Genomic DNA, 17984 nt, shown 5'->3' on the forward strand with positions numbered 1-17984 from the left:
TGAGGACCATGGCTCACTCCACGGAGGTCTGCTAACTCCAACTCCAGGCCTGACTGAGTCCTTTTGATAGGAGAAGAGTCTAGTCCTCTCTTCACAGGCCTCACTGGGGAATGAGAAGGGGGCAGGTCTCCTTCCCCTTCGCCACAACCACCCCAGACTATGCAGATGAAAACAATTTGCTTTACTGATATGTTGGGACAATTGCAAAGAGAATAAAAATTTAGTAGAGGAGAAGTTAAAGCTTGTGGGGGATTTTACTGTCCCAGAATCACTAGGGAAGGTAGCACAAGGTTAGACCTTCATTGGGTGGGATAGAGGGTTCTCCTGAGGTCTGGCCCTGTCTGTGTCTAGCTCTCTCAAGCATCTTGACTACAAGACTCTCGGGAAGACCACTTCACTTCACTTCACTGAAAACCATCCCTTTCTCCCTCCAGACAATTCCTCAATCAGACTGGGGAACTCAGCAGGACTTCCAGCCATGCTTAGACAACCACATCTGCAAACCTGGCAGAGCTCGGAGGAGCTGGGGAGGGGCTCTGGATCCCCAGGGCCTATGGCTAGGGTGGGTGTGGGTCATCTGTGTCCCATTATCTTTTTCCTATTCCCTTCAATGGCAGCTGCAGCAGACACGACTATGTCAGTAACTTTGGGACATGTTAGATCAGATGCATATCTCCCAACATAGTCATTAATTAAAGAGGAAATTCACTAATGGGTGCTTCCCCTTTCCCTTAAAGTCCCTAGGTTCCATTATAAATCAAGTAGGGTTCAGTCTCTTTCTCATTTTACCTACTAGAACAATGGAGAGTTATTTTAAAAAAATAAGTTTTGTTGAGATATAATTCATGAATGACACAATTTGTCCATTTAAAGTGTATAATTCAGTGGCTTTTAGTATATTCAGAATTGTGCAGCCATCACCACAATCCAATTTTAGAACATATTTTTCACCTCAAAATGAAACCCCATTCCTCTTAGCCACTTCTCATTTCTCCCCAACCCCCCAGCCTTAGGAAACCACTAATCTACTTTATTTCTCTATGAATTTGCCTTTTATAGACATTTAATAGAAATGGAATCACACAATATGTGGTATTTTGTGACTGGCTTCTTTCACTTAGCATAATGTTTTCAAGGTTCACCCATGTTATAGAATGTGTCAATACTTCATTCCTTTTTATGACTGAATAATATTTCATGGTATGAGTGTTCTACATTTTAAAAATCCATTTATCAGTTTATGAATCCACTTTTTGGCTATTATGAATAAATAGAGGCCCGGTGTACGGAATTTGTGCACTCGGGGAGGGGGGTGGTCCCTCAGCCCAGCCTGTGCCCTCTCACAGTCTGGGAGCCCTCAGGGGATGTCCGACTGCCAGCTTAGGCCTGCTCCCCCTGAGCTAGGCTCATGGCTGGAGAGCACAGCAGCGGTGGCAGGAGCCTCTCCCACCTCCGGGGCAGTGCTAAGGATGTCCAACTGCCAGCTTAGGATGATGCTACAAATACTCATGTATAAATCTTCTGTGCACATGTTTTTTTCATTTCTCTTGGGTATATACCTATGAGTGGAATTGCTGGATCATATGATAGCTCTATGTTTAATCTTTTGAAGAACTGCCAAGATGTTTTCTCAAGTGGCTGCACTATTATACTAGTACATTCCCACCAGCAGTGTATAAAGGTTTCAATTTCTCCACATCCTTGCCAAAGTTTTTACCTATCTTTTGTATTATAGCCATCCTAATAGCTATGCAGTGATACCTCATGTGGTTTTGATTTGCACTTCTCTGATGGTTCAAAAGGTGGTGAGCATCCTTTTTAGTGTTTATTGGCCATTTGCATGTATTTAGACAAATGTCTATTCAGATCCTTTGCCCATTTTTTAATTGGGTTGTTTGTTCTGTTGTTGTAAGAGTTCTTTATATAGTTTGGGTACAAATCTCTTATCAGATATATGATTTGCAAATGAAAAATTTTCTTCCTTTCTGTGAGTTGTCTTTTCACTTTATTGATGGTATCCTTTGAAATACAAACATTTAAAATTTTTGATCAAGTCCAATTTTTCTGGTTTTGTTCTTAATTATTTTTGCTTTGGTGTCCTATCTGTGAAATCCTAGTTCAAGCTCATAGAGATTTACTCCTTTGTTTTATTCTAGGAGTTCTAGAGTTTTATTTATTTATTTATTTATTTATTTATTTATTTTTATTGATTTCAGAGGAGGGGGGGAGAATAGGCTGCCTCCTGCATGCCCCCCACTGGGGATTGAGCTGGCAACCTGGCCATGTGCCCTTGACTGGAATTGAACCCGGGACCCTTCAGTCCACAGGCCAACACTCTATCCACTGAGCCAAACCAGCTACAACAAGGAGTCCTAGAGTGTTAGCTCTTACCTTTAGATCTTTGATCCATGTTTAGTTAACATTTATATATGGTTTGAATTAGAGGTCCAGCTTCACTCATTTGCATGTGGATACCCAGCACCATTTGTTGAAAGGGCTATTCTTTCCCAAACGAATTGTCTTGACATCTTTGTTGACAACCAGTTGACTCTAAGTGTGGCCTCTCAATTCTATTCCATGCTCTATATGTTTGTCTTTATGCCAGTACCAGTAGTTACCCCTTAATCATGATTACTGTCTTTCTTACCCCTAGAAGAGCTCGTAGTTGGCTGATGGCTTATTAACAACTTACTAGTAGTCTTGGAAAGGGAATAAGGCCACAGAAAGAAGGGGAGGTAGCTGCTTCCTTGCTATGCCTATTCTTGTGCTGCTCTCATCTCTGATGGCTTTGTTCACTTACCCACTTGTAACACATTGTGCAGTTTATGTGTACCTAAGTAGATCTATAGATTGTATTATCTAGATTCAAATAAACTACATTTACTGAGCCTTTCTGCGAAGGCCAGAGCTGTCAGTATACACTAAATATTAAACACACACACACACACACACACACACACACACACACGATAACAATGGAGAGAGTGATTAACATCTTTCTATAGAAACATGCTATGGAGGGGGCATTTTGAAAATAGATCTTTAAATATTTCACAGTTATGTGGTTTGTTGCCAAAAAACATAAGTGTGCACCTACAAAAACTCTGATAGCTGCACACTTTTAAAACTTGGAAATTAAAATTTATAACCCATTTAAGGTTAGAAGAAAATATTTTAGTGGCTCTTGAACCCATTTGTTAGTTTAGAAAAACAACCTTTTGACCTCAGGAAAAATGGATATGCACTAACTGCATTTTAAAAGCAGCCACACCCTTGCAGAATTAGTGAGTAAGGCTGAAAAACTAATTACATTACATAGTAAGCACAGCCAATGACAACTTCATCCATTTGTGTGTATACACATATATCTTTTAGAGGGACCTTCTCAGGTATGGTTGACATTCAAGTAGTAACAAAATAAACTGAACTTTAGAACCAGAACTTTGAAAAGACCTATAAATCAAGATGCTGGAAAATCATCAAACAAGTCCAAGCACAATGCTCTTAGTAAAAATATTATTCTAAACAACATGAATAACATTTTATATTTTATAATATATTAAATTCCATTAATAATATTATTAATATTAGACATTTTAGTAAGAACAAAAGCAATATATCCTTAAAAAAGTACATAATATTTTAGACTATGTGTAGAATGTTTAAGCAAATAGACCTATACTGGGCATAGGGACTTAAATTCTTTTACTGTTAGAAATAGGCCTTCAAAAAAGTCTGGGTACCAGTGGCCTAAACTATTACATTATAAAGCAAAATGCCACTATAAGTCGCCAACAAGCAGCTAGAGTGAATAGCATTTCTCAAACTCATCTAGCCATGAAACATTTGGAGAGATGAGTGTTCCAAGGAACCTTCTTTGGACAATGCTGTGTGATGGTTAAGAGTGTGAACCTGCGGTCAGACAGAGCTGGATTTAACTACCAGCTTCATCATATACTAGCTGAGTCTTACTAAATCTTTTTAAACTTTTGTTTCCTTGCCTGTAAAATAGAGCTAGTACTATCCACCTCATATGCTCTTATGAACTTTAAAAATGATATTGTATGTAAGTGCATAGCATAGTGCCTGACCTCTCATAAGTACTTCTTGAAAGGAAACTTCTAGTATTCTGTCACCTATGATAGTTATTTAGAGACCTGTCTTATCTTTCATATCTACACTTCTCCAGGGCAAGGATTGAAATTTCTATTACAAGTGCCATCTAACATTTAGCTGCAATAGATGTTCATGAGTGAATAAGGAAATGAATGATATAAGCAGAATTCTCTGAAGCTAAAGAGTGGGAGATTAAGCCCTGACAGAGTAGCTCAGTTGGTTAGAGCATTGTCATGATATGCTAAGGTTGTGTGTTTGATCCGGGTCAGGGCACATACAAGAATCAACCAATACCCAATCAGTATGGCTTAGTGGTTGAGCATTGATCTATGAACCAGGAGGTCACGGTTCGATTCCCCATCAGGGTCAGAGCACATGCTTGGGTTGCAGGCTCGATCCCCAGTGGGGGATGGGTAGGTAGGTGCAGGAAGCAGCCAATCAATGACTCTCTCTCATCATTGAATTTCTGTCTCTCCCTCTCTGAAGCCAATTAAAAATATATATATTTTAAAAAGAATCAACCAATGACTGCATAAATAAGTGAACAACAAATCGATGTCTCCCTCTTTCTCAAAAACAATCAATTAAAAAAAAAGAGTGGGAGATTAAGTATATCACCCAAGACGAGGAAAAACATTAATTTCTCAGCAGTTTGTAACTCACATTTCAATGACTAGACCAGAACACTTGCATAGGATGAGTCCTCATAGCAGCTTTTGTTACCTAGGCAGTGATAACAATTAGCTAGTAATTAATTCTTTCTAGCTGCTCCTCTTTGATTAATTGTTCAAAACAAATTTATTATGGTTTTCCTGCCATTTGGTATTGCTAGGAGCTGGAAGCCTAGAACCTGAGATGAAGGCAGGATGACTATGAGTGTCTTAAAGGTCAGGGAAGCAAGGACTGGAGTGGCCAGGGAAGTTCAGCCATGGGAGGTTAAGCTAGGCTTCCTCCCACCCCAGCTATGAGATATACCTGACAAATAAAATTGTAATATATATTTAAAGTGTACAACAGGATGATTTGATATACATATACATTGTGAAATGATTACCACAATCAAGTTAATTAACAAATCCATCGCCTCAGTTACTTTTATTTGGTGAGAACGCTTAAGATCTATTCTCTTAGCAAGTTTCAAGTATATAATACAATATTATTACCTACAATCATTACACTGTACATTAGAAACTCAGAACTCATTCATTTTATAAGTGAAAGTTGGTGCCCTTGGCTCACATTTTCTGGCTTTCCCCTCCCTCCAGCCCCTGGCAGCTACCATTCTACTCTGTGTTTCCATGAGTTCAACTTTTTATTTTTTAGATTTCACATATAAGCAATGCATACTGTCTTTCTCTGGATAAGGTGGGCTTTAAAGGATTAACAGAAGGTAAATTATTTCAGACCCAGATGAAAAGAGTGCCTTCACTCTTTCTGCCCCCTGCACCCCAATATATTTTTATTGATTTCAGAGAGAAAGGGAGAGGGAGAGAGGGATAGAAACATCAATGATAAGAGGGAATGATTGATTGGCTGCCTCCTGCACACCCCCTATTGGGGATTGAGCCTGCAACCCAGGCATGTGCCCTTGACCAGAGGCCCATGCTCTATCCACTGAGCAAAACCGGCTAGGACGATAGAGTCCACTTCTATCTCTCATTTTTCTTTGTGCCCCATCCTCCCATGTTCCTATTACAGTGTTTTGTTGTAATAGTCCTAATGATACTCCTCCTCCTCCTGATGACATACTAGTACTTCATTAACAATAACTAATGCAAATGTCATAGGTCTCAAATAGGCCTCACCTGCCCAGTTTTGGGGTGGTATTGCATTCAGAGAAAGAACATAGCAACCCAAATGAAGGTAATTCCTATGTACATTGTTCAATTTGCAACCCACAGTAACACTTTGGAAAGTCACCTCCCCTTCCATTCCTGCAGGTCTCCATTCAGCAGCTGCTTACACCCCTTTCTCTTTCTATTTCTTACTCTCCACTGGTATCAGGGTTGCTTTCAGCTGCATATAACTGAGACTCATATGCATGTGCTTAACCAAATGGAGGTTTCACTTTCCTTTTGTAACCAGAACTCCAGAGGTAGGCAGTTCAGGGCAGGTATCATTGCTTGAGGAAGTGTCAGGAACCCAGCCTTTTGACCTCAGCCTTTCCCAGTTTCCATCTTCTGCAAAATGGCTGCGTCACCTCCAGGCTTTGAATCTGTCTTCTCAGTGGCAAGAGGAATGAAAAGCAAATGACAAAAGCTTTGTGCATGCCAGCGGAGGTTTCGCTTTTGTTTTTATTTTTTAAAATCAGGAATATAATAGTTTTTTTTTAAACTCCACCTAGTAGAGTTCTAGTTATATCTCCTTGGCAGAATTGGGTCAAATGGCCATCTTTAGTAGTACGGATTTTTGTTTGTTCATTTTTTCTTTTTATAAAGTAGACACATTGTTCCCTCAGGACACAATTGGGGGAGAAAGGAAAGAATGATGGTTAGTCAACTGGCAGCGTGTACTGATTTCTCTCCACCAAAGTGCTCCTTGAACTTCCTCTAACTCCTCTCTCTCTCTTTTTTTTTAAATATATTTCATTGATTTTTACAGAGAGGAAGGGAGAGGGATAGAGAGTTAGAAACATCGATGAGAGAGAAACATCGATCAGCTGCCTCCTGCACACTCCCCACTGGGGATGTGCCCACAACCAAGGTACATGCCCTTGACCGGAATCGAACCTGGGACCCTTGAGTCCGCAGGCTGACGCTCTATCCACTGAGCCAAACTGGTTAGGGCACTCCTCTCTCTTCTTGCCCTCTTTCCACTGCTATTCTTTTTTTCCTTTTAAGATTAAAGTGGGTTTTTTCTCTCCCAGCTTTCCCCACCTAAGAAATAGCTGCCATATGCCAAGCACTGTGACAGCCTGTAAAGCAGCTACTTTTATTATTGCCCCACTTACAAATGTGGAAGGGGGCGTAGAGTTGTGAGTTAACTTGCCAAGGTCATATCACGAGTAAGAAATAGTGTTGTCATTTGAACCCAGATGTCTTAGGTGGAAACTGACTCTGAGATGGAGATTTTTTAGACAGGAAATTCATTGTGAAGTGCCTTCAGGATTAACACCTGTGGGGGAGCAAGAATGCAGGATTGGCCAGAGGGAAAAGTTAAACTAACACAGTTGCAAGAAGGGCTTCAGCCAATCATACAGGGGGCTTCGGAGCTGAGAAGGCCCTTCAGAGTAGTCCCACCTTGAGGCGAAGGGGCCATGCCTTTACACCCTTGCAGAAGTGGGGGTTCCCTAGACTGGAAGTGGGCTCTCATGAAGAGGCGGTATGCCCTTGGGTGATGTGGTTCTCTTCATCTGATGGCAATTTCTGGAGAGGGTCTCTCAGACTGTCCACTGCTCACACGCCCAGCAGCAGGGGTGGGAGGGGAAACGAGGGCTTCAGCCCTGAAGAAGACACCATGGCGTCTACTATTGTCTATTTCCCTCCTTGTATAATAGCACCTCTACCACTTCCTGATGATCAGGGTCAATTATCCATATGAGATGGCAACTCCTTTCTTTACCTGCTTGTGTCTTAGTACAAGCAGCCCAAAGTGACTGGGAGGCAGCCATAACGTAAAGTCAATGGGACTATTGCTGTGTCCCCTGATGGAAATGTTCTCCCTTTGGGAACAGGATTTCTAGACCTGCAGAGTCCAGGGTTGGGATGGGAAGGACAACTTTCCCAAGTGGATCACTGGAGACGATGTTAAGCAGGGCCACTCCTTCCACCACTCAACTCCGGGATCCATGAATTCTACCTAGTGGGGACATGGCACTACATAATGGTCATTGATTAGGGTACATTCTATGTCTGGAGAATGTTGCCCCTTCCTCCCAGGCCATCATCTTTAAGCTGGTCCTCAGTTGTGTCTTCAATGGGTCATTCCATCACCATATTGGGCCAGCAGTTTCTGGCTACTGTGGTGTGTTTTAGGTCCAATAGACATCATGGTCAGCATCCACTCCTGCATACAGCTCTTTTGCTCTAAGGAGGTTTCTTTGGCTAGGTTCCTGTGTCAGTGGGTCAAATGTTCTGTTGGCCCTTAGACAGTAGCGCCGGCTAAAAATGAACAAACATCCCCCCAAAGAACCCAGGGAAAGCAAACTCATAGAATATGTATCTATTCGAATCAAGATGAATTATTCTTCTGTCCAGGGTGAAAGAAGACAACTTGCCTTGACCTGGCTGGCTTGTTTCTTGAGGGATACTGGTGCTATATCAGGACTCTCTTCTGGTCTCTGTTGCTGTCTGTCAGGTTGGGCACTTGGTGGTATGAGGAGCTACACCAGCCATGGTGAGTGGGAGCCAATGCTACTGGGCCTACGCATAGTCTCCATCCCTGTGACAGTGGCTACTCTGACCACGCGCTCCAATCTCTGATATTCTTTCTCTCAAGGGATTCAGATTTTTAAAAATTTAATCTTACTAGGTTGGCAGGGGCAGTCAGAAGCTTCCACTTGGCCTTCTCCACTATGACAGCTCTCACCCCACAGAGAGAGCTTCTGCCAACTAAAAATAAATAAATACACAAACAAACAAACAAACAAATAAATAAATATTCTGCCAAATAAAAATATAAAAATATACTTAAAAATAAAAATATATATTAAAAATAATAAGAAAATATATTAAAATAATAAAATATATTTAAAATAATAAAATATTTTTTATTGGTTTCAGAGAGGAAGGGAGAGGCAGAGAGAGATAGAAACATCAATGATGAGAGAGAATCATTGATCAGCTGCCTCCTGCCTGCCCCCTCCTGGGGATCGAGCCTGCAACCCGGGCATGTGCCCTAACTGGGAATTGAGCCATGAGTTCTTGGTTCATAGGTCGATACTCAACCACTGAGCCACACAGGCCAGGCCAGGGATTGTGATCCTCATCGGTTCTTGAATTTTAAAAGGTGTACACATGATACCCTAGTAGACTGCCCATCTCAATTTCCTCTAGGTACACAGTGTTCTGTTAACTGTCTGTGGATCATGTCCTCTTGGTTGTTGCTCAGTTCTTGCCACTCATAACAATGCTGCTAAAACTTGCTTCTGCTAGTGAAGCGCAGCCACCTAGTCTTTATTTTTTCAAGATTCTATCAGGCCCGTGGCTATCAGGGCGCCTAGCTCTGTAACATCTTCTACCACCAGCCTTTGCCTACAGAGGAGAGCCACCACTGAGCTTCTGTGTTTTGCTAATGTCCCTTTCACTAACACATTCAGTATTCCTTGTGATATATGGCAGGAGGTCGTCAGCTGATGGGAGGTACATAGTAAATCCACTTTAGCATGCCCCCTTCTCTGAGTCTTTTGTTCCCTTCTTCTATTGTCTTCCATGAAGACTCTGGCCTTACTATTTTGCCTAGGGTGGGCCATTGCTTTCTCCAAGCTTCCTATTCTGGGGGCTTTGCCAGGATGTAAATATTGTAGTACAGGAACATGCTCATACCACTAAACTGCTTTGTCTAGCATTACGCTTTCCTCCTCTACTCTCCCTCCCCAATTCAGCACTCTGGGACCCAATCCCATACATACCTATGCTCCTGGCTTCTGCAGGTATATTTATGTTAGCTAGGTCCTTAGTTCTTTTAGGATATAGTGTGTTCTTCCTTTGGCAGGTCCAGCATTTCCTCAGTGGAGTTATTTTGTGCCTTCACTTTAGTTATTGGTCTGGTAGACAGGGGGAAAGCTGCAGGTAGATGCTAAGGAGGGTATGTGTTGCCTTGCAAGGTAGATACTTCATTTTTAAGCAAGATGCATGGGGCACTTGAACAAACCTAGAATGTTCTGGGTGATGTGGGGTTTTAAGGTTTTTAAGTGCATCAACCCAGATGCCCCATCCAAAGTGTAAGGATCTCACTTCCTTCAACTGCAGCCCTGACCTTGACATAGAAGATTTGCCAGAGCTGAAAATTCAACCTTTTTGGAATTCTACTACTCTTATAATTAAGTCCTGGGCCTGATCCTCAGTTTTTTTGGCCCCCATTTATATATGCTGCTAAGAAGTCACTCTACTTTTTAATTGGTGATTCATCACCCTCAACTTTTCATTGTCTTTCCTCAAAGCACAGATTTACTCCACCAATAACTACCCAATCCCATAGTTCTTAAATTATATTTTCCTCATATTTAAAAAATGCCTGATAGATTGCATCTACCAGAGCATTCTTTTAAAAAAATTTTTTTTGGTTAATCCTCACCAAGGATATTTTTCCATTGATTTTTAGAGAGAATGGAATGGAGAGGGAGAGACAGAGAGAGAGAGAGAGAAACATCGATATGAGAGAGACACATCGATTGGTTGCCTTCTGCAGGTGCCCAGGCTGTTCCAGGGATCGAACCTGCAACCGAGGTACATACCCTTGACCAGAATTGAACCCATAACCCTTCAGTTTGCAGGCCAACGCTCTATCCACTGAGCCAAACTGGCTAGGGCTACCAGTGCATTCTTGCACCAATACTCCATCCCATCCACCCAACTATCACTGCTGCCTAAAGTTTGCACAGTTGGACTGCTCCAGCATGCCAGGGCCTATCAGAGCTCCACCTGGGGCCTTGCTACCAGCTGGCCAGCAGGTGACTCAGCTCCACTGAATCAGACCACACTCATGGGATTAATTGGTTTAATTCAGATTCTCTGGAAAACAACTCTGAGGTGGACATTTGCAAGCAGGAAACTTTATTAGGTAACACCCTTGGGATCAATGCTGTGTGTGGGAGTGAAAGGAACAGGACTGAGCAGGAAGAGTAGTTGGACTAAATGTAGTCACAGCAAAGGCCTCAGTTGTACCCTTGGGAGCTGATCCCTTAAGGAAGAGCCATTCAGGGAAACTTGCATCTGCCAGTCACTTGTGCTGCTGGAGCATGGTGTGACCTGGCTCAAGGTAGTTCTCTTGCTGAGGACAATTCTTAGAAAGGGACTCATTTGAAAGCTGTTGGCCACTGACATTGCCAGAAGTTGGGGAAATGGATACCTTAGTCCTGAGTAGTTGAGTGCTCCTTGTTATGCTGGAGGCTTGGGGAGTGGGTAGAATAAATTGCCAGAGATTGTTGTGTGGCCAAAAAAGAGAGAATGAACGAGATGCATTTAAAATTACATCAACCACTAGTAGTTTCCCTAAATACTTCTGTGTTGGACAGTACAGAATGGGGGATGTTAGGATACAAATCCAACTCAATTTTACACTGAAGCTTGTGTCTTTCCACTAGATCAGAGGTGGTCAAACTGGTGCTCCATGGACTACATTCAGATAGCGAATGCATTTTGTTTGGCTGCACAGTGTTTTTTTTAAAATGTCAATTTGCTGCCACTATGTAAAAATTGAAAGAGTTTATATATAAATTCAGATCGCCAGTTTCTCTTCAGTAACTGGGAAGATCTAGCAAAATGGTGTCAATATTCCTGCATGGCAGTAAATGAATGGAGGAGTTGCATGACAGTTGCCCCTTTAAATGGAAGGATGTGCTCCTTAGTTCACCAGGATCTCTATGCATCACCTTCTTTAGCATTTTTGGTTAGAATTCCTGCTATATTCTGCACTGCCTAACACAGTGCATGACACATATATTAGGTGTTTGGGCACCAACAATTGGTTCAGTGGAATTGAACGATTTTTAAAAAAATATGTATATTTTTAATTGATTTCAGAGAGGAAGGGAGAGGGAGAAATAGAAACATCAATGATGGGAGAGAATCACTGATGGGCTGCCTCCTGTACACCCCACACTGGGAATTGGGCCTGCAACCCAGGCATATGCCCTGACTGGGAATCAAACTGTGACCTCCTCGTTCATAGGTTGATGCTCAACCACTGAGCTATGCCAGCCGGGCGAATCAAACGAATTTAATTGAAGTTGGAATGAAGTCTAGACCTCTAAGTGTAATGAGAGGCTTGGCACTCAGGGAGGGAGGAGGACAGCAAGTGCAGATTAGTATGAATTAATGATGTGCTGGCTGGAGCCTGAGTAAAGCAAGAAGAGCAGAGGGCCGAGGCCTGAGGTTAGGTTGTCTTACCCTAAAGTAAGAGCAGAATGGGGGGAATCAGGGAAGAAACCAGAGAGGGAGAAGAAAAAGAAGCACAGAGGGACCTCAGCCATGAAACACCACTAGAGTCAAAGGAGCTGAGGGTTTGGGCAGCTGCATCCAGTCTAGGGAAGAAGATGAGGAAATAGGCAAAAAGCCATGGCAACAGGAAAGTAATTAGGGACTTTCAGATGAAATATGAGAAAAAGAAAGGGCGATTGGGGGTCTGGAAGTTGAGTAGGGAAGAAGCAGCACTGGTTTGCTCCCTGGGGGTATGAAAGAGAATTTTTTCAGGAGTCCTATTTGGGAAAGGCATAGATGAACATTCATTTAATATTCATTCTTGTCTTCAGCATTGTCATCATTTCTGACATCCTCAGAAATAGGGTAGTTCAAAAAAAAAAAAAGAAAGATATGCTATATGCTATATGCATATATGCTATATGCTATATGCTATATGCTATGCTATATGCTATATGCTTCATGTTGCCTTATTTATTTATTTATTTTTAAAATATATTTTTATTGATTTCAGAGAGGAAGGGAGAGGGGGGAAAGAGAGATAGAAACATCAATAACGAGAGCTCATTGATTGGCTGCCTCCTGCATGCCCCGTATTGGGGATTGAGCTCACAACCTGGGCATGGAATGCCCTTGAATGGAATTGAACCTGGGACCGTTCAGTCCACAGGCGCACACTCTATCCACTGAGCCAAACCAGCTAGGGCTTCATGTTGCCTTTTTAAAATGGACTAAAGAACTATTTAGACCCTGTCCTCTTGTTCTAGTGCAGGAATTTTCAACTGGTGAGCTACAAGAATTTTTAAAACATGCAATACCTGGCTATTTAGGCAGGGGCACTGACCTCTTCAGTGGTTCTCAACCTTCCTAATGCTGCGACCCTTTAATACAGTTCCTCATGTTGTGGTGACCTCCAACCATAAAATTATTTTCGTTGCTACTTCATAACTGTAATTTTGCTACTGTTATGAATCGTAATGTAAATATCTGATATGCTATATGTGTTTTCCGATGGTTACGACCCACAGGTTGAGAACTGCTGCCTTAGAATGTCAAATTGAAACAAATGACAATAGCTAACACAACAATATCCGTCCAGTGTGAATGAATCAAAATTCTTCCTATTTTTTTGTCAGGTCAGCACAAAATATATTGAGATGAAAAAGGTTGAAAATTGCTATTCTAGTGGAATGAAATGTTAATTAATTTAATATATATTTTGGACAATCACCAGCCAGCAGAGATTGGACACTTTTCTCATGGACATATCTATATGTACATGGGCTGTTAGCTTTGTGGATTTTCTGTGGTCAAATTGAAATTCTAGTTTTGCTCTGCCTTTTCACTCAGTATCCTTCTATGTGGCCTAACTAGCTACTAATTAGTATGTGCTCAGAATGTGTAAACTCGTTTTAACATTAGCCTCAGAGTATAGAGGAAGATAAACTTAAAAATAACTCATTCCAAAGTTCATGTTGGATATAGATAGCTCATCCATTGTCTTGAATGTAATCCTTTTCCTGGAAAACCATTGTGACCAATTCCACATGGAATCATTTCAATTCTGGTATCAGGGGCATAGGGAACATCTCCTTTTCAGGAGAGCCACTGTCTGTTTCTATTGTCTTTGGAGTCAAACCACCAGGGTTTGCGTCCTTACTCTGCCACTTATCAACTCTGTGATCTCTGGCAAATCATTGTGGCCTAGCCTCATCAGTTAGATGCGGTTGATACCTGTTGGAAAGGCTCATTGAAAGATTTAAATGAGATGATGAATGTGTGGAATTTATGTATGTGGAAGCCCTTAACTCCTTTTTGAGGGTGGTGAAACTTGAATCTTTCTAGTATCAATCATGTGAAAGTGTTATTAACTTGGGTGCCTATCAGCCTAACAGAGGAAGTTTGCATTTGGATTCCGGAGTTTGAGTACTTTGCCATTGGGTCTAGCATTTACATTAAGAAAGAAAAAAAAAATCACTGATTCTCTCTGGGCCTTGCTTCTGTTTCTCACAGTAGCCACGAAGGACCTGGAAACCTGAGGTTGTGTCTTAATTTTTGTGAGAGCTTAAGGCGGAGAGAGGCTCAGCACAGCCTCCCCACATCAGAGGCAGAGGTCTGCACACGGGGCAAAATGTTAGCCCCAGGGCGCCCTAACTTCCAACACGGGGAGCAATCCAAACCCGGAGGCCGGCGGGGGAGGGGGAGCCTGGTGTGGCCTTGGGGACGGAAGCGGAGGCGCCCGGGTCAGCTCAGACTTTCTCCGGCTGAACCCGGGGCCAGAGTGTAGGTGAGCCCGGCGGCGGTCGGGGACGCGCGCCTCCGGGCCGGGAGGAGTCCGGTGACGTCACCTCCAGGAGGACTCGCTTTTTCATTAATGAAACCGGCCGGCGCGGGCGCATGCGCCGCAGGCCCCCCTCCCGCCCGCTTCCCCCTCCCCTTTCCCAGCCGCGCTCTCAATCTCGAGCTCGCCGCTGCTCCCTCTCCCCGACTGTGGAAAGGATCCCACTTCCGGTGGGGTGTCATGGCGGCGTCTCGGGCTGTGATGGCTGTGGGGAGACGGCGCTAGTGGGGAGAGCGACCAGGAGGCCCCCTCCCCTCCCCGGGTCCCCCTCCCCCGCCCCCCTCCCCCCGGCCTCCTCGCCGACGCCCCCTTCCCCTCTCCCCCTCCCGGCTCGGCGCGGGCCCCCCATCCCCACCCCCGTGGGAACGTTCGGAGCCCGCACTCTTCAGCCCCTCTCCTCGCCGCTCCCCTCCCCTCAGCCCCCGCTCCCCGCCCTCTTCCCGGGCCTGGGCGCCGGCCGCCCCGTCCCTCCGCCGCCCCCCGGCCGCGGGGAGGACATGGCCGCGCACAGGCCGGTGGAATGGGTCCAGGCCGTGGTCAGCCGCTTCGACGAGCAGGTAACGGGCCCGCGGCGTCGGGAGGTGGGCGCCGGGTGGGGGTGGGGACCGGGCGGGCGGGGGGAGGAAGGAGCCGCCGCCTCCCCCACGGCCACCTCGGGCTCGGGAGGAAAGGAAGGGGGACCCGTGGGGTGGCCTAGGGGGAAGTGCGGGGACGGAGGGCGCCGCCGGGCGCTCGGGCTCCCTCTCCCCGGAGTCGGGGAGTGGGCCTTTCCGCTGCCCCCCCCTCGGACCCTCCGTCCCTGTTATCCCAGCGCGTCCTCTCGCCCAGGAGGATGAGTGACCTGGGGGCGCTTTCTGGGACTCTCCATCTGGATTTAATCATTCCCCCCTTTCTTTTTTTTTTTTTTTGAACGGAGGTGGGTCACATTGAGGGGTTTCCTCTTCCCTCAGTGGACCTCCTAACTGGGGGTGAGCAGCTGAAGGCACCCCAAGGCCCAGCGTGTGTACCCCCTGTAGGAGGAGGAGAACACCCCACCCCTCCCCCAGTTTCTTCAGCTTCCTCTCTCGGAGGGGGAAGAGTGGAGGAAAGCAGGGAGAGCACAGGTTTGCTTACTTTCTGCCCCATCTTCGCAGCCTGCCCCGAGCTCCCAGCACGCACACAGTGCACGGTTGCTGATGCCCACACGGGCGTCCCCCCATAGCCTCCCGAGACAAGACTGGCTTTTCCATTGCTGTTGGCAGTGTAAATCGTAGCTCTCGATCCCTCCTGCTTCTGACATGTTTTTCCCGTCTTTCCTTCCTTGGTAATTGCAGTCTCTTCCCTTTATTTTTGCCAGCGGTCTGAGGATGTGAAGATTGCTTTCTTGAGGGAGCTTCTTGGGGAGTCAGGGGAGAAGGGTGTAAGCAAAGTGGGGAAACTGCAGCTGAGCCACTGACAACAGAGAGCAGAGACAGCTGGGATGTGCTCCGAGAGCCCGTCCTTCTGCTAGTGTTTTGTTATTGTTTTTAACTCTCACCTCTTGGTTGACAAGAGAACTTTCATTGAGAATATGTGGGATGGAAAAAAAAATTTTTTCATAGCTTGGGGAGGTGCCTTTTTATTTCCGAGCTTCACACAGTCAACCCTAGGGCTGATCAGAATGAATGCACACGCAGTCTTTTGTCAATGGGGATTCGTTTAACTTTGTGTTGCTGTAGGTAGTTGGGGATGGTTTAAAGGGATGCATTTTTTTGCAGCTGCAGTTCTACTGCGAGCTTTCTGTGATGAGGGCACTGTTTAGGATCGAATCAATCTATTTTGTCATAAAACTGATTATGGGAGCTGAATGAATGGTGGGTTCCACTTTTATTTGATCCGTAAACATTTCCTTACAGGACTCATAGTGTTTCTGACCTACCTAAAAGATACTTGGGAATAGGCAGAGGAATGGAGAAGAAATTTGAGAAGAAACTACATAGATAAAATAGAATTACAAAGCTGTCAGAGACTTGAAGGAATTGCTTCACCCATCCCTTTGCTTCCAGACCAAAAAGCATCTAACCAGCTGCACTACTACTAATCTATTTGAGGAAGCAAAATGTTACCGCATATATTGGATATTATTGACAGAGCATTAGATTTAAAACTTGATAGAAAAGACTTTCTCTGTGTAATTTTTTAAAAGGCACATAGAAGAAGGTCAAAGCTGAACCTTGTAGACCGCATAATCTGGATTCGGGAATTTGAAGGATTCACACCACAGTTGTTCCTAATTCTTTTTTAATTAAAATTTTGTCTCCAATTTGTAAACTTTATTTCTTTACTTCTTACCTGTTGATCTCTAGGCTTACATAATAAAAATATAGTTTTCTAAATTTTAAAAGAGGAATGATTTTCATTATATGGTCAGTAATGCAAGAAAATATTTTCTTCTTTTTGTCCCCAGTGTTAAAAGACCTTAGGCTATGTTGTTTGCTTTGTTGTGAATGTTGTGGAATTAAACTCACCATCATCATAAAAATTCAGGACATAACTGTTTTAAACAGAAGCATTTTTTATATATTCCTTATGTTGTAATTAAGAGAAAGATACATAGGACAACTTTATTTCTCATATTTTTCTCTTCCAAGGTTAAAGCCCACTGACTTTGAGATGCAAAAGTATAAGGGTTTTCAGTGTTTACTATAAGGTACATACATACCTTAATTTATTTAGAAGTAATAAATATTTAATTCAAATTGGAGTTTACCTTGAGTTGGGAAAGTGAGAAAACTCAGGCAGAGAGAGGTTAAATGATTGACTTCTCAAGGTCAGGTAGCAGACCTAATAACAAGAGCCTCAATATGAAAAGTATTGAATGCTGGACAATCAGGGATATTTTTTCTGATTATCCCATAGGATTAAAAAAATAATGCATTAAGTATAGTTAGGAGAGAAGAGTTTACATTTAAAAATATTATTAATTTTTAAAAAATATATTTTATTGATTTTTACAGAGAGGAAGGGAGAGGGGTAGAGAGTTAGTAACATCGATGAGAGAGAAACATCGATCAGCTGCCTCCGGCACAGACTCTATTGGGGATGTGCCTGCAACCGAGGTACATGCCCTTGACCTGAATCGAACGTGGGACCCTTCAGTCCGCAGGCCGCTGCTCTATCCACTGAGCCAAACCAGAAAGGGCAAAATATTATTAATTTTTTATTTTTATATTGATTTCAGAGAAGAAAAGAGGGAGAGAGAGACAGAAACATCAAAGATGAGAGAGAATCATTGATCGGCTGCCTCCTGTACACCCCATACTGAGGATGGAGCCCCCAACCCAGGCATGTGCACTGACCTGAATTGGACGGTGACCTCCTGGTTTATAGGTCAACGCTCAACCATTGAGCCATGCTGGTCTGGCAAGAGTTTACATTTTTACTGAGGGGGAGAAAAAGCTCTGCATATAGTGAGAATTATTTGTATAAGA

At 43.5% G+C, this 17984-nt stretch overlaps 1 protein-coding gene across 6 annotated transcripts in view; it reads left to right on the forward strand.

Annotated features, from left to right (window-relative positions):
* NF1 (neurofibromin 1) overlaps positions 1-17984 on the forward strand; it is a 330198-nt gene that overhangs the window by 80143 nt on the left and 232071 nt on the right. For 5 of the 6 annotated variants that reach the window (XM_070395205.1, XM_070395211.1, XM_070395206.1 and 2 more), the window contains exon 1: positions 14767-15092. The exons of the other annotated variant lie outside the window; for it this stretch is intronic. In XM_070395205.1, the coding sequence (XP_070251306.1) occupies positions 15033-15092 (60 nt within the window). In that variant the 5' untranslated portion in view covers positions 14767-15032. Of the gene's footprint in view, positions 1-14766; positions 15093-17984 lie in introns of those variants that run through there. 6 annotated transcript variants of the gene reach the window in all.

This window comes from Myotis yumanensis, unplaced genomic scaffold (assembly GCF_028538775.1).
Source record: "Myotis yumanensis isolate MYYU_CA2020_CCGP unplaced genomic scaffold, mMyoYum1.0.hap1 SCAF_16, whole genome shotgun sequence".
Lineage (NCBI taxonomy): Eukaryota > Metazoa > Chordata > Mammalia > Chiroptera > Vespertilionidae > Myotis > Myotis yumanensis.